Source organism: Parasteatoda tepidariorum, chromosome 6 (assembly GCF_043381705.1).
Source record: "Parasteatoda tepidariorum isolate YZ-2023 chromosome 6, CAS_Ptep_4.0, whole genome shotgun sequence".
In the NCBI taxonomy this organism is placed as follows: domain Eukaryota; kingdom Metazoa; phylum Arthropoda; class Arachnida; order Araneae; family Theridiidae; genus Parasteatoda; species Parasteatoda tepidariorum.
In genome coordinates this window covers 67,609,237-67,627,548 of record NC_092209.1, presented here as the reverse complement: position 1 = coordinate 67,627,548, position 18,312 = coordinate 67,609,237, and the positions used below count along the sequence as shown (strand labels likewise).

At 27.7% G+C, this 18,312-nt stretch overlaps 1 protein-coding gene across 1 annotated transcript in view; it reads left to right on the top strand.

The window, feature by feature from the left end:
* Positions 1–6,416: 6,416 nt before the first annotated feature.
* LOC107453721 (A disintegrin and metalloproteinase with thrombospondin motifs 6) overlaps positions 6,417–18,312 on the top strand; it is a 97,449-nt gene continuing 85,553 nt past the window's right edge. The window contains exons 1-2 of the mRNA XM_043041875.2: positions 6,417–6,951; positions 14,843–15,204. Of these exons, the coding sequence (XP_042897809.1) occupies positions 6,867–6,951; positions 14,843–15,204 (447 nt within the window). The 5' untranslated portion in view covers positions 6,417–6,866. The remainder of the gene's footprint in view (positions 6,952–14,842; positions 15,205–18,312) is intronic.

Genomic DNA, 18,312 nt, shown 5'->3' with positions numbered 1-18,312 from the left:
ATCACTCATCATCTTACGAATCATCTTACGGTAAAAAATGGCTTTTATGGAAAATTGGATTTTACGGATGTTGCACTCAAAGTTGCAGTACGGAAATACTCTGGAATACTTTACGGCAAGTTTGCTTTTAAGGCTATTCTCCTTCAAAATGCTAATATTAAAGATGCACAAATTGTATGTTCATAACGTGTTAAAATCTAATACACTGCAAAAAATTCTGGATTAAATTGCGGTATAAAGTACCGGATCTTTTGGTACATCATTAGTAAAATCCATTTCACCGTGAAATATTATACAGTAATTTTTATAGTAATATTTATTTAATTCGACTAATTCAGTGTTTTTACGTTAATTATCACTGTAAAAATTACAGTGTGTCAGATTTTTTTGTTCCATAGCTAGTTCTGGTAAAAATGGGTTTTATGATAAAAAGTAGCTTTTACCGTAATTTCATCCGGAATTTTTTACAGTGTAGCACGATACTTTAATTTCGACAAATATTTTTGAAGGAAATACAATTTCTGACTCTTTAAGTGAGCAAATTCGACGAAAAATGGCAAAATTTGGGGCATTTATTTATTTCTATTGTCACCATAGAAAAGTAAAGACGACCTTATTTCCTTTACAAAATCTGAATTCTTTGTATTTAAAAAGTAAACGAGTATAGGGGATCATCGGCTAAGCTATCTTCTTCCTTATAAAATAAAAATTCTTCTGTTTTTAAAAGTTCTACTCTACACTACAAAGGAATCAGCCTTTTGTTGACCACATATCTACCATGCCTCCTTATTTTTCTTCTAGATACTTTACTTTTGAATTCAATGCTCAGTGGTAACTATGACCTCAACACTGAATATTCTAGATGTTCATTTTAAATCAAAATAGTTATTCAAATTGTAAATGTATCTGTTTCATCTTTCTGTCGCTATTTTCACATTATAGCGAGAATTCCTTCTGTTATAGTAATTCTTCGTTATAGCGAACTTTTACTGTATTTTGTTAGTATATAAGTTTATAGTACAACTTCTGTGGAATATGGTTTATTGGTTTTTATGGATAATTCGTCAGAAACCGTGATATTTAAAAGTGATAAAATATAACTCATGATAATTTCTTTCGAAATACCAATTGTTAATAAAATTATTTTTTAGATAATTGACTACTTTGTAAGAATTACGGATCCAATCTGGCACTTTCGATAATCATCATTATTTATTTTATTTTAATTATTGTATATTTTATTTTTAAAATGTCTTGCTGAATTGCAACACTGTAAATAATTCCGAATCAAATTAAGGTAAAAAGTACCGGCACTCAAGGTGCCAGCACTTTTTATCGCAAAATTTCTCTTTTACCGGAACATGTTTCGTGACAAAAAATCTCATGTACCGTAATTTGTACCTTAAAACCACTTTATCACTCTAGTTAAGTAAACTTTACTGTAAAATTTATGTTTTAATATTTTACGGTAAGAAATGGATTTTATGGTAAAATAGTTTTTACGGATGACGCACCCAAAGTGCTGGTACTTAATACCGTAATATGATCCAGAATTTCTTACAATGCATTTGTTTAATAAAAGTAATTTTATCCACACGTTTTTTATACCCACATTTCTTAAAATGATGTTAAAAAGTTTCAATGTACAGAAAAGCGCTGAAAGTTTTTACGGCGATTTAAGAGTCCGAATTTAAAATTTGAAAACATTAAACTTATTAAACTATTATATTCTTTACATTATTATTATATTCTAATTCACTAAAAACAAATACATTTTCTCGAATAGAAAAGAAAAAACACCTGAGTGCAGTTATTTAAAAACAATGCATTTCAACGAACTTCAGTAAACTTCTCAAATTGATGCATTAGATAAATTAGCAGTTGGCAGGCTTCGTCGCGAATTTTCAAATTAAGTCAAGTTTCAGGAAAAGTGTATATCTTATGATTCACCAGAATTTCTTTAATGAGTGTCGGGCCGATTCATTCTGCGTATAATTAACAATATGTGAGCATAATTCCTCTGTGTTCGAGCGACGAACTGTAGTAAGTGCAATTCATCACGTTTTCACATCGTTAAATCACATACACAATCAGAGCAAGCTGAAATTTATGCTACTACACAAAAAGTGAACATTTTCCATAATAAATAATCATCTAAATAATAAACGCTATATAAACAAAGTTATTTTTGATGGACAATTAAGTTCTTTAACAATAGTGCCTTTATAAATCTTCTTCAAGGAACAATTATGGCCACGACGAAATGTCGCCAAGACAAACATGACTCCATGAAATGTAGAATAGTCTTCAATCAAATAAAATGAATAATGAGTAAAGAAATAACAATTCATATTTTGAATAATTTTGCTCAAATAAAGTGCACAATTTAGCACAGCATCAAAATTATATTTAGACATAAAATGAAAATTTTACGTATCAAATAATTATCTTAATTATGAACAAAGTTATTTTAATTTGACGAAAAAGATTTTTATGTAGTATAGCCTTTCTACTTTCCCATGAATTTTTCTTAATGTTTCAACTGGGTACTTGCACTTTGAGAAGATTACAGATCTTACCCACACTAAGGCTTCTATACTATGAGAGCTGAGCTGTCCGCCATAGTGGAGCAAGAAGTTTCCAAGTTACGTCATGTTAGTATTAACGTGAGAGTTTGAAGGCTATTTAGATATCTAAAATTATTGATATGGGTGGTAATGAGTCGGTAAGTTGTACAAACGGTTAAAAAAAAGGCTTTTGAATGTTCAGATTTTCTACAAATTTTAAAAGAAAGAAGAAATGAATAATAAATTGCGGAAAATACAACTGGCAGCCTGTAAGTGGAGCTCGCTTACGTGAGATAAATACTCATTTATTTTAACTTATTGGATTTATTTACTTCCATAAGCAATGTATAAACAATATTAAGTTGTTAGAATTAGTTTTGATTTTTTTCGTCTATTTTTTTTTTTTTTTCTTTTTTTTAAATAGGTGAATAACTTTTTAGGGTTACTTGAATTTTACAGTTTTAACTAAGTACCAAATATAGAATTTTCATTGAAAATTGTCTTTATTAAGCATATATTTATTTAAAATATGACTTTCAAACAAGATTTATTATTTTATTGAACAATTTTAACTGTTTATGTGCAATAAAACTAATAAATAAAGGCAAGAGATTGGTTGGAAAAGCATTCGCAAAACTTATTTCAGAATTGCGGAGTTTTGTATTCACTATTAAGTATTTCCTTTTGTTAAAAATAAATATTTACCTGTTTTTAATTGTATTCCTTTTTATTTCACTAAGATGTCAGGATGTTAGCTTTCTAATCCTGGTTTATTTAAGCTTTTTTTAAAAGATACTTATGGTATCATATCGCTTAGAAGTCAAACGGTTTGTTTATATTTATCATAAGAAATCAATTTATTATGCGATCTTTCACATATTTTTGTATTTATCACTACATTTTTTCTTTGAAATTCTTGTGTTAAATTGCTGAAATAATTAGTTTCTGTGTTAGAAAATTTTATAGGAGTATGTTTAAAAATTTTGATCTCTAAATCTTTTAATGTCATCTAATTTAAGTATGAAAATTAAAAAAGAGTATTCTACATTTTTTTGAAGGCTTATTCTGAAGAATCTGATCTAGAAATAAATAGGAAAGATTCTAGCAATAAATTAAGACCTGATGCTATTCCAACAATTTCCAATGTTCCAAATTCTTCAAAAAAGACTGAAAGGAATAGGTTGTCCAAAACCTGGATAAATTTTGGATAAGCTTTAATCTAATGCAAGCATAAATTTACTAATTCCTCTACATTTGCTTAAAATATTATTATTGTTTTATTATTAAAGAACCAAAAATGTTTATAAGCTAATTCTATCCAGTAATGAATTATATATATATATATATATATTCCTTTTTTTTNGGCGATTTTTTTTTGCCGGATTCCAGTTCAGAGAAATAAGTAAAACAAGTTCACTAAAATCCCCCTTAATCTTAGCTTTTCAATTATGACTTCGATAATTGGTATCCATGCAAACTGTCGCCAAGACAAATTATGCTCCAAAAATTGCTGAATGACTTTTAATGAAAAAATCAGAATGAAGGGTTTTATAAAAAAAAGCGTATTTTGTAGATTGACTATTTCGCGTTAAACATTAAATTAGATGTAATTAGAGTTGACAGCAAACAAATTCTACAAAAACAAACCACTTTAAATACGTGCAAATACAAATGAAATCTTACAGTTTGCCTTTAGTCAATGCAGTTTTCTGAAATAACTCATTTAAGCGTTGAAAACTAAAAATTTTCCAGACTAGATGAAATCGGAAACTTAAAAAAGAGGGGATTCTTTTGTCATTGAGCAAAGTAATTCATAAAAAGAAGCATATACTAAGAATCATTACTTAACTGCTGCCACTTTTCCCGCTCCGGTGAAGTCCCACAAATAAATAAATCCTTTCATCCTCTGTAAATTAATACACCAGATAAATGGAGATAGAGAGTAACCATCGCTCTCAAAGCCACTCATATACCATCGTTTCTTTTCGTTTTTTTTTCTCTAGGATCTACGATAGGAAGGTAGCGAATTAGGAAGGTTTTGTTACCTCTTCTCTCATAAACGACGCACGTTTAAACAATACGTTTATCTGACTTTGAAACAAAAAAATTTTGTTTAGAACTACTGAAATAGTTGTTTAGAACCATACGGAAAAATAGATATCGTTTAAGCACTTTTTTATTATTAATTTGAACATTTGATTATTAATTTTTTACATTTTCGACACATGGTTTTAACACTTAGAATTATTTTGCTATTTTTTGTTTTACATTTATCGAAATTTCGATTGTAACACACTGTAAACACTGTAAAAAAAATTTCAAATCAAATTACGGTAAAAAGTTAGAGCGCCGGTACTTTTTACTGTAAAATCCAATTTCTACCGGAACATGTTACGGAGCAAAGAAAAAAAATCTGATATACCGTTATTTTTACAGTAATAATTATCATAAAATCACTGAATCACTCAAATTAAATAAATATTATTGTAAATATAATATTTGACAGTAAAAGTTGAATTTTGTGGCGAAAGGAATTTTACGAATGATGAACCCAAAGTGTGGTACTTTTATTTGTTTTATTTAATTTGATCCAGAATTTTTTACAGTGTATAAATTGAAAGTGAAATAAGTCGTTTGAACAGATAAGTTTTTTTTAAAGCATAAATACATTTTTATTTGCCAAATTTTTTAAATTGTTTACGTCACCAATCCTATTTACTATAAATAGAAAAAAAAGAACATCAGAAACAGGTGAGTTGTTGTTAAGTTATCTTCGTTAGATATTTATTTATAGTTATTAAATTATGCTTTGTGTTGGGAAACTTCTACTGAACGAATTAAACTTTTTTTAAAAATTCATTCAGTAGAAGTATAGCAGTACTATAGCAGTTCAGTAGTATAGCAGTAAGCTGATCAATAAAAATATGACTAATTCCATTACTTTTTCATAATATAAAATAATTAAAAATTTAGCCTTTAAACTGTGTAATCAAAATTAAGAGAATTTTCATAATTTGTTAATTACTCCAGAACTAGGTAGCTAATTCAAATGAAATTTGGTATGAAGTTACATTAACATAAAATTACCACTTAACAGCTATAGGGAACACGCATGCTCGAGCTTAACACCCAACAGAGTTAAAATGTGTGCAAAAAAAAAAATTTTGCGAACAAAAAAAAATGTGTGATTTTGTCCCCACCCTGTTCATTTTTATTAAAAGATTCATTCTGATCTAAGCTGTCTAGGTACTCCTGTCCCATTTGTTTGTTCCGATTCGAACAATTCCGAAAGATTTGTGTTAGTTATAAATAGGAAGTTAAATTCTTTAAGTAGTATAAAATATAAGACAATATTTTTTTCAAATTATAACTTCAATTGTAGAAACATTCATTTTTAAAATTGATTTTGATGAAGTACGTTATAATTTATTTTTGCTCAACATTAATATCGTTTTGATGTGGTGAAAATGGTTTGTAAAAATAAATTGAGTTTTGTCGTAACATTGATTTGTAAAGCGCTCAAGCGTAACGTTTATTTGTAAATTGCAATATGCGTAACTAATTTGTAAAAAAAAATCTTTAAATAAGTAAACGTTAAGACAATGTCAACAGAATAATTTACTCGTCAATAGATTGGATTTTAATTACTAGAATTGAACGGCTGCTATTATTAAAAAAATAATAAAAATTACTCATTCCATAATATTTTAAATATTATGAAAAAATCAGTTAGCAAGGTTACTTAAAACAAACGAAAACTTAAGATCTTTATGAATGGAGAAAAAGAAAAGAAAACAAAAATCATCCGATGCTAAAGACTTATAAATGCCGCTACTGGCGCTGCTCTTCTGACAGAAAATATGCTGCTACCAATGAATACAGATCTTTTCTCTCAAGAAGAGCAGACGATGCATCTTTACAGAGCGAGTTCTCCTTTTTTCACGCTTTCATCTCGCTTGACCACTTCGTGAAACAAAAATTTTTCCTAATATTTTCTACAACTGATCATTTATTTCAAACGATTCGATTTTTCCTCCGTACATTTTTTTGTCTTTATTAGAATTTTATTTTATTAATTATTTTTTCAATTTGTATTTTGTGGCTTTTACTGGTTTACCGGCTTCGTGAAAAGAATCGTTTTTAGTTTTGTTTTGAACGTGTTAGAGAATTTTTGTGCGCTAGTCTAGCCATCCTAGTGATTTCATGTGATATTTTTTTTTTGTTCTGCATTTTTTTCCTCCATGGAGGGCTGAGTCATCTTCAACAGCAGGCGATTTTTTTTTGCCGGCAGAAAGAAAGATGGAACTACCTGCACTCTCTTTAACAACGATTTTTATCGTCTGCATTATTGTACATGGAAATGCGTTTAGATATAGAAGACAAAGTAAGTAAATTTCGTTTTAAATTACTAAAAAAGTTAAAATTAAGAAAATAGACAATATTAAAATATTTATTTACTTTATAGAAGCCGTAGTTAGCGAATTTTATTGTGTAATTCAACAAATGCATATTGATTTAGAAAAATTTAGAACTTAAGAGAAATTTTGACGATTAATTGCAACGTGGATTGAATATTTGGACTGCTTTATTTATTCTAATGGAATATAATTTTCTGTTAAAATAATAATTAATCCTACTGAATATCTTATTAAAAATTGAATTTCCAAAAATAGATATGGAGGATAAAATAAGTGGTTTACATTTCATTTTAAATTTAACGGATTATTAAAATCAAAAGATATATGCAGTTATAAACAACATATTTATGGCTGATTTCGTGTTCTAGTCGATTTGTGGTGAGTGAATTTTTTCCTAATATAACAATAGCATAAGGAACAAGCAGAAATTATTGAAATATTTATAAATTAAAGAATTTCCACTTAATAAAAACTTTTACGATTTATTACTCATTTGGATTAATTTCTTTTAACTATATTGTAAGTAATTTCCTTTTGAAATTATTTTGCTGAATATTTTATCAAAAGTTTTCATTTCTAAAATTAACATTCTTTAAAATTTGCATGGAACAAAATAAAATATTTTACTATTTTTTCAATAAAAATTTATAGTTAATAAAGTGATACTTTTACTTCGTTATAAATATAACAGGCTGAAATGCGAACTTCTAGTAACAATCACTAGAAAATTAATTTTTGGCATGAACTAATTATATACATTTTTTCTACTGTCTCGTAATCAACTGTTAGTCGCCGATTCATCCTAGAGAAAATTAGCTTATTATACTTTGTTTAAAATATTAAAAATTGTCAATTTTCTGTGAATCACAAATTTTTTAAGTTCAACGTCTTTTTATTAGTTGCCTCATAAAATTTAGCATTTTTTTTCTCTAAGAAGTTTTAATTCATTTAGTTTTATTTATTTAATTGCCAAAGAGTAAACTATCAATTTTATTACAGAACGTGTACCACACTAAACGTACATGGTTGTACTGCTAGGAAATCTCATTATTCTTTAGTGAGGAGATGTTTTTATTTGCAGATCAGAATTATAATATCGAAATTCAAATGGTAAAAAGCGGTCGCGATCGTCATGTTTACTTCAAATGAATTTTATTTTTCTAAATATTATTTTAGATTTCACAACTGCTGTTTAGGTCAAAACATATGTTTTAAAATTATTCAAGGTGTGGCATGAAAATATGTTGTCTTTTGAATAATTTATCTTAAAGAAAATTGGCTTCTTAAACTTCGTTTAAAACTCAGAAATGATTCAGTTTTATGTAGAATGTCTGCATAAAAATTATTTACAGACGAAGATTTAAGCTTTTAAGTGTTTTCTAAGAAAAAAGAAAATATTTTTAGCGAAAGTTTAAGAAAAAAATGAAATGATTAAGAAAAATCGTGCAGACAGGAAAAGCACGCAATAAAGAGTTAAGCACGAATTCATTAACCGATTATCTTTGTTTATATTGACTTTTATTATATTTAAAAGTGCTTATTTTAATATAAAATTTGTTTTCTTTATTAATATTGCTGGACCTTATTGTTCTCATATTTTTCATCATTTAAACGAAATCAATGTTACGAAAAATGATGGGGAAAGTTGATAAATCCGGAACTATTTAAATGAGTTACATCATTTAGTTTAGTAGGATGTATCCTTAAAACATAAGAATTTCCTTTTGCTCATATAAAGAAAAGCTGTTGAGATTTACTGATTTTGTACATTAATATATACAGTTTGTAAATCAATTATTTGTCTCATTATTTAATTTATGGGTATTTTTTACAATTCTATATGATATCTGTTTTTCCTTTTTTTCGTCATAACAGTTTTTTAGTTGTCTTTTTTTCATCGAAATGTTTTCTAGATTTTTTTTTCACGTCAAATATAATTTTGAATATAAGTTTCTTAAATCTGGAATTTAACAGCTTTATTTTAGAATTAAAATTGTTTCAATAGTTATTTGACTCAACTAATTTATTAATAATAATTTGTACTCAGCTATGTTCTAGAATATTTTATGGATATATATTTTATCTGTGATGGGTGCTTTAATGTGCATGCATATTTATTTTTGTCGACTTCAGTATTTCAAATTTAAGCCATGTTTTGTATGAAGCATATATTTATTTAATTTAAATAATATATTTTTATTTATTTTAGAAACATGCATCATTAACATACTTCATTCTTTTACTTTTATTTTTTATCGATATAAGCACAACGAATAAATTTAAAATCATATACTTTTCAGGAAAATATATATTTTATGTCTTAGTTTAAGGGCTTATTTTAATACTTTAGAATCATACATGAAAGTTATGAAGAAAATCTTTATTTAATTTTTAGTAATTCAAAGTAAAAACTAAATGCGTTTACTAACAAGAATGAATACAAAAAGCAGATATAATTCCTTAAAATAATAATATTTGTTTTATCTTAACATATTTAAACTTTATCCGATTCCATGTGAAAAAAAAAGATACCTCAACCAGTAATGTTTTCAAAAAAAGTCAGTGAAACCTTTATCATCAGTATACGAAAATAAGTAAGAAGCAAAAACTTTTTACAACGTATTTACACGAAATAAATCCATCACTTTGTCGTAGACCAGGAAACGTCTCTCACGGTTCCTGTATATGAAATGATCTGTCACTAAATTTCTTCACTAAACTTCGTTGGGAAAATGATACAGGCAGGAAAGAGGCGGTTGAAAATATCGGCGAAAGCTTAAGAGGGAAGTTCAAGTAGCTTTCTTTTTTAATATCGCCTGAGATTTTTTGTTTTTTTGAGATCTTGATATAAATATAAGTACCACTAGAAAACTTATGAAACAGTGATGGGGATATAGGGCCTCGCGTGCTGCGTGTTGTAGAAAAAGAGAAAGCTGTTCAAAGTATGGCATAATTCTCAAAATTTGCAAAATTTTTTGCGCGAAAAGCTGCGTCCGATTTCGAAAATTTGCGGCTTTAGCAACTGTGGTTATGAAATAATATTTAAAATTAGGAAATCCATTTTGCTTAGTACAACTTAATCACATTTTTATGGACGTTTTTTACATACCGAAAAAACCAAACTAAATAAACGGTTTATTACTGTTTAAGGCGTTCTCCTTATGAGGTGGTAATCGAAATGTTTTTCGTCAAGGGAGAAAAGGATTGTTGGTTTGTCCTTTTTGATTGATGGCTCTTGTGATTACCATAATTGACTTATATGCTTGCGTTTTTGTCTTTACATTTGAAATTTTGTCAAAAACATTTTCTTCAGTTGACAAATAATTTTTCTTATGAATTCAAATTTCTCTTTAACCAGTTTATTTGGTTACTACTAACAATCGATGAATATTGTTATAACAACGATTAGGGTATATTAGGTAAAACGTCAGATATCAGCAAATGTATATAATGTAAAGGCATTTAGCCTTCACTGGTGTGGGGAATACTTGGCAGTGATACTGACCCTGAAAAAATTCCGAACAATGGACTTCTACCTTAAAAAATATCGGTGCAGTGAGTGCCAGGGTACAGACGCACACACATCACTGCTGGATTATATCTCGCTTAACGAGATTATTATTAATAATAAATGGTCTTAATCAATCCTAAATCTATCGTAAAGAAGAAAAAAAAAACATTTCTCGAGGCATTACCAGGAAACGTAGCCCAGAGTCCACTAATTTTACTTTGAAGCCAAATTAGTTTGTATCCCCACATACATTAACACCGCCAAAAACAAAAACAAAGTAGCCGTCATAACGTTCACCTATAGGCATTTTGTAATGTTTAATTTTAGAATATAGTTTTAAAAAAATATACAAACATATCATGGGTTTTTAAGACGAAAAAATGCTCTAAATTCTTGAAAGAAATTCTTTGTTAGTCGTGCAAAATTTAACAACTATAATTTTAGCTCATATCGTCTAAAAAATATATTTTGTGAGATTGCATGGACATCAAAATTAAGAGACAGAACTGAGGAGCATGTAACTTAAGAGGCAATATGTCAAGATCTAAAGAATTATCTCTCAAAATATTTAAAAAATATTTATTGGTCTTTTTTAATAATTAATCTCGGAAAAAAATTAAAAATATTTTTAGTGATTTTTTAAAAAAAATTATATTGTACCCATTTCTGCACGTCTTTTTTTAGAGATGGCTTTAAAAATGCATCATATGTTCACATGAGTTATTTTATCGATACAAATTTTTCATAAATGATTTTTTAGAATTTTTTTTTTGATTATATTTTATCAACAGCAGCAAGTTTAAAACGTGATATTGATAATGTAACTTTTTTTAAGTCCAACGAGAAAATAACTTTTTGCAATAATCATCATCGAAAAGATTTTTTAATTCAATTGTTTATTAATAAACTAATTTGTTTTCTCAAATATTTTAGTAAATACAAGCAGGTGGTTTGTTTTTTGTGTTATATCTGACATAGTCTAAGATTTTGTTAGTTTGTTTTTGATCATCTATGTAACATTTTCAAATATTTCAAATTTTTCGATTCTTTCAACTAAAGCAAAAAGTTTTCCCTCAGGATAATAATAAATAATTTAAGCAAAGAAATATATCTTAGAAAGCTTTTTGTGAATAAATAAAATATATTTTTTTCCTCTTTGGTTTAAACTTGTAAAAATTATACATAAAAATGTATAATATTATCGGAATTGTACTTTCTTAATCTACTTAACATTGATTTTCAGTTTTATGTTATCTTTTTATCATTAAACGTGATTTAACGTTTACTCATATGTTGATTTGAAGTTTCGTAATTAGAACAATCGGTTTTTCGCATTAGAAATCTGGATTGCAGAATTTGATAAACTTTTCCAGCGGATTTTCTGAAATGACCTAAATACTCAAATTCGGATTAAGTTACGTAGTTGACAATTGTTATTATTTTAGAGATCTTAACTCAAGTACACGTGTTCATAGCTGAAACAGAATGAAAATTTCCATATATTGTAGTATATATGAAATTGGCATTCGCATTCTCTAGAAGAAATTAAAAAAAATCTTAAGAGGGGCTGCACCCCCGTCATGTTTTAAATTGCTACAAAATGTTATCAATTGCACACATGGTGCGTAGCGTTTTTAAAAAAGTGCCCAAAGGTGCTTATTTTCGATTTTCGTTATCTAAAAGCCCTTAAAGGTGCTTTATTTATTGGGTGTTTTTAAAAAGTGCTTAATTTCCCATTTTCAAAAATGAGATTTTTTTCTCGTTATTATGTCGATTTTCGCCACGTATTATGCAAAAGCGTGCTTTTCACATTGTTCTATTCAGCGTTTTCACAATTCATTTCGGCTTACCCTATGAAAGCGGCAATCATTTAAGATGTTTGACGAAATACTTGCGAGTCGGTATGTGCGTATACTGATCTGGGTTCGGTGAGATTATTGCTTTCTCATGTGCAACTCTGCTGCATTTTGCAAGATATTATCAATTTCAGACTTCATTTTCCACCCTCTGCTATGGAAAAGAAAAAATCTCTCGATCATTTTATAACGGCTAATATAATCAAGAAAAGAGTTCTTTGTCAGAAACTAATTATTTTCTCATGATCATCTAAAGTCTTTGAAAATTAATTTGCATTTTGTTAATGNCTGTCAGATTTTTATCAAGTTGTACAAAACAAAAGTATTGAATTACTAATAAAAATACGAAGTAGAATTTTACCTGAGAAAGAAATTTTTTTGCACCGTTGGTATGCTAAATTTCACAGAAACGAAGAAATTAGGCTTTTTTTAACGAAAGAAAAGTATTTTAAACCCATAAAGATTTCTTACGAAAATTGTCCGCAAAAAAATAACTAATATAGTATTTTAGTTCGCGGGCCACAAAAAAAGGCTTTGCGGGCCGGACGTGGCCCGCAGGCCGCCAGTTGGAAGCCACTGGTCTAAAATACGGATTTTGTGAGATTGGTTAGACATCAAAATTAAGAGACAAAATTGACTTACGAGACATTAACTTAAGCGACATATATGTCAAGATCAAAATACTTATATCGCAGAATGTTTAAAAAGAATTTTATTGGTCTTTTTTAATAATTAATCTGGCAAAATATTAAAAATATTTTTAGTGATTTTTTTTAAATAATTTATATTGTACCCATTTCTGCACGTCTTTTTTTAGAGATGGCTTTTAAAATGCATCATGTGTTCACATAAGCTTTTTTATCGGTATAAAGTTTTCTTAAATGATTTTTTAGAAATTCTTTTTTACTAGAACTAGAGAATAATTTTTTGCAATAATCATCATTGAAAAGATTTTTTTAATTCAATTGTTTATTAATAAACTAATTTGTTTTTTCAAATATTTTAGTAAATACAATCGGATGATTTGTTTTTTGTGTTATATCTGACATAGTCTAAGATTTTGTTAATATGTTTTTGATCATCTGTGCAACACTTTCTAATGTTTCAAATTTTTCGATTCCTTCAAATAAAACAAGAAATTTTTTGCTCAAGATTATAATAAATAATTAAGATATTAATGATACATTTAGCGAAGAAATATCTTAGAAAGCCTTTTGTGAATAAATGGAAAATATTTTTTCCCTCTTTGTTTAAATTAGTAAAAATTATGTATAAAAATGTATAATATTAACAGAATTGTACTTTCTTAATCTACTTAACATTGATTTACTGTTTCATGTTATCTTTTTATCATTAAACGTGATTTAACGTCTAATGATAAAAGTACACAGATGTTGACTTGAAGTTTCGTAATTAGAACAATCGGTTTTTCGCATTAGAAATCTGGATTGCAGAATTTGATAAACTTTTCGAGCGGATTTTCGGAAATGACCTATATACTTAAATTCAGATTTAGTTACGTAGCTGACAATTGTTATTATTTTAGGCTATCTTAACTCAAGTACACATGTTTATAGCTGAAACAGAATGAAAATTTCCATGTATTGTAGTAAATATAAACTTGGCATTCGTATCTTCTATAAGAGATTTAAAAAAAAATTCTTAAGAGGTGCTGCACCCCCGTCGTATTTTAAATTACTACAAAATGTTATCAATTGCACATCATACTTTGGAGTGTGTTTTGCTTAAATTATAATTTGGTCTCTATAAATTATGCGGAAATATTTTTAACTTTATGTGACATAAACGTGAAAATTCTCTATAATTAAGCGGACAGGGTGCGGATGACCTGGAAAATAACTAAACTATAAAAATAAAACGCAGTTTGAAAAAAATTAAACAATTTCTTACAATATGTTTTGTCAACAGACTTTTACCATATGGGAACAAGTTTTCACTGTGAAAGTTACGAAGTAATTCTGTTCTCGCACCAGAAGGAAATATTTCATTGCGGCAACAATCAATTCGTTGGGAAACAAGTGGTCTGTCCCCTGAGCCATTGCGGCTCAAGTGCTTTCTAATGAAGAAGTGGTAGTCAGAATTTCACTTCAATATTGTATTAATTTGACAATAAAGTCGAATAGCAGTTTTATTCATACGATGTTAAAAACATAAAGTAATTGTGTAAAAGTAAGAGCAAATATAGAAAATAATTGAAAAAAAATTACGGAAATGGTTACGTTATATTATGGTATGCAAAACTGTATGGCAAAAACTAGAATTTTAACTGGCGGTTTTAATCCGTTCGTGATTAGAAAAACAAAAAAAAAACAAAAAAGCAATGGATATTTTTTATGTATAAATAGGTGTATTAATAATATTTCGGTAATAAATAGGTGTATTAATAATATACTATACATGAACTCTTATAAATTGTACTCAAATGTGACGAATATTATATGAAACTAACATTTTGTTATTGTTTTCTAGGTGAATTATTTTCGAATAAACTTTTAGATTATGAAATTGTGAGCCCCGTTAAAATCACAGCTAGCGGACTCCATTTATCATATGATGTCAGACATTATGTGAAACACAAATTGAACAATCGTGCACGTAGATCTTTGGAAGACGATCACGTTCATTACGTGGTGCAGTTAGATGGTGCACAAACATTTTTGAAACTAAAACCTAATCATAATTTATTAGGACCAGGATTTATTGTGGAAAGAAAAAGAAGTCAAAACCACATCAAATTATCAAAACATAGGAAAGAACATTGTTTCTTCCATGGTTATGTTGTTGGAAACATTTCTAGTTCCCATGTCGCTCTTTCTGCCTGCGATGGACTGGTAAGTTCTCTTTGTTTCACTATTTGTTTTTTTTTTCTCTAGCTTTGTTGGATTTATTATTCTAATGTTTCTGTTACTAATTTATTTTTTGAAGACTGAAGCTAAAACAAAGGCTGTAAGTGCCTTTTTTTCAAAAATTGTTTTTGAGCAAAAATTGGTGTTAGTTCATTATCAAATACTGAAAAAAAAGGCTGATGTCACGATCGGCGGACCAAGCCCTTTTTTTCCCCTCTTTTTTTCTTCCAATTTCTGGTACAAGTTTTAAATTGTTTTTTCTGCGAGAATTTATAATTATGCACTTATAGTTTTCAGGTTTAAATGAACGTATTACATTATTTTTAGTTCGAAATTTCTTTTAATGGTTTTCATATTGTATAACAATTTGAAGGATATATATTTACATTGTTACTACTTATAAAAATGACAACATGTATTAAATATGCCTACTGTCTTTTACTACAAAGCGGAAAATTGGAGAAAGTATGGAGATATCTAACTGAATTAACAAACTAGGCTTTCCTGCCGTAATGAAAAAAAAGAAATTTTTAATTTTATTTTATTCAAATGTTCAAAAATGAATTATAATATAAAAATCATTATCCTGTAGAGGAGAGGGGGATAGTGTGGACATGAAGCTGGACTAGACAAATAGAATTTTTATGCTACTTATAAAGTTTTGCAGTTTAGCAAATTCTGTGTTACACTTTCATATACATTGCAAGATAAGGGTCTATATTGTTAAGTAGCAAACTAAAAACAAGGTTTTAATGGTGAAAAAATAATTTCTTAATTTTTGCTTTAATAGACAATTCTTAATCATCGTTGTTAACTATCGGAGATAATAGATTATGAATGAAATGCCTATCGCCTATTTCAATAGTCACTTTTAGTGTATTTTTCTTTAATTGACGATAATGAGATTAAAAGAGCGTACGACTACACGGCTAGTGGAGGGAGACATACAGTGGCTATGTCAATATTATTAAGGTTTGTACGGTTCGTGCAAAAATTCAATAGTGGAATAAATTTACTTTAATGTTAGCAGAATTTTTTTCCTTTTAAATGCCATTTCAATATTTAGAGATTTTGTAAGGCAAAGTTTACATACAGGTACATTTATTTAACAAGATAATACATAGTGTTTGGCGCAAATATATTAATGATAGAGGTTTATTTCACATTGGTTACCATAACTAGATTTTTCTAATACAAGTACCAGTTTAAGCTTTTTGTGATAAAGATGTGGGTTAATAACTAGAGCATTACTCAATAAGGTATTTATTTGCTAAATTAGATTATTTTTTGTAAAACATTTAATTTATTTTAAAAAAAAATTCTACTGTGTGTTCATCAATTGCAATAATTTCTTACGAAATTGAAAATTTAAATGAAACAAATGCTTTATTGCATTTTTTAAATTCAAAATATTGGAAATTTTTAAAGTTTTTCTATTTTTTAAAGCAGTTGTAAAGTGGAAACTTCTAGATTCTTTTAATGTTTCTCAGTTGATATTTAATAATGATTTGTCTAATTCTGTAAAATAAAAACCAAATTCAATTTAATGAGAAAATATAATTTTTCTGGTAAAGAATAAAAAATGTACACTTCTTATGCAGTTACAAGTCAAAAATTTTAGTCAAAAATTAGAATACAGTTTAACTATTAAATATAAATTAATATTGACAAACCCGAAGAGATGTAGATTCCTATAATATTTCAAGTGGTCGTGTAATAAAAATTGAGGTAAGCTAAGTTTGTTGAACTTAACTTATAACTTAATATCTTCACCGAAATATTATCAACTCTTATATAATTGTTTAAATTGTTTACAATTCGTGGGGGTTAAAATCATTTTAAATCAATTTTATTTAATTAAAAATGAAATGATAAGGCATAATCTTTGCTATCACCCCATATATTAAAATCCCTCGTTAAACCTCGTGTTGCAAAGATAACTAACTCAAAACAGTATTTTTAGTGCCCTCACAATAACCAAAACAACTATTTTTAAAAAAGGATTATTAAAAAAAATATACATGCAAATTACCTTATTTATGAGTCAAATAGAAAAGAAATGGTCAAATTATAATAAAAAAAAAACTTAAATATGTTGAAAATAATAATTAGTTAGATTTTTCTTTTTTTTTTTTTGCAAATTCATAAAAATTGACCTCAGTATCCCTCTATCTTTCTCTTTAGTAATTCGAAGTTACAGTCAAGGTTATAGTATATTGCGGAAATAGAAACGCCTGATCATTGTCATTCATTGATAATTATTGTTTGTAGCCATAATACGCTTTGTAACAATGAATAAGTCTATAAAAAAATTTTAGGCTTAAAATTCAATCGGAATTTTTTTTTTCGTGAATGACTACAACTTGATTAAAATATTTTTTATGACTTAAAATATTTTTCATTGACTTACGTTTGCGTTATACAGGGTCAGTATGATTCAGAGAAATTTTATAAACTTCTTGAGCCACTTTCAATGTTGATTTTTATAAAAAATGGATAAAATATTCGATTGGTTACATTATTTTGTTTGTAATTAATAATGGTATTCATTTTTTAACAGTAGGTTTTGAGTCAATAGCACGGTTGAAACGAATAATTGAATCGAGTTCAATTCGTAATTGGACCATATTTCTTTTGTTAATAATTTAATAATTTACAAGTTTACATAACTTTATTCGGCCCATTTCCAAAATTTTTTGGTTTACGAAAAAAGGAAAAAGAACGATGAATAATGCTGCCAAAATGAGACTGTAATCGTTTTCTGAAAAATTTTATACGTATTTTCTACACCGAGGAAAAAAGAGTGGATAAAACTACCAGAATAACGTAAAATTTACCGTGTTTCTGGCTCTATGAGAACACCAAAAATCACGCTAATTTTTAACTGAAGCTCTCGACTAATGACTTTTGGTATAATTAAAAATAAAATATGGTTTTATTGCCATGCTATAGTTACCATAAAACCGTAGTGTAAAAACCTTTTTTTCGGTATAATTTGCTTTTTAGTTTCGTATTTTTATTAAACCTGTCGCAATAAAGACTATAATTTTAAAAACCAAAATTTCCGAAAAAACGTTACCATACAAACAGAAA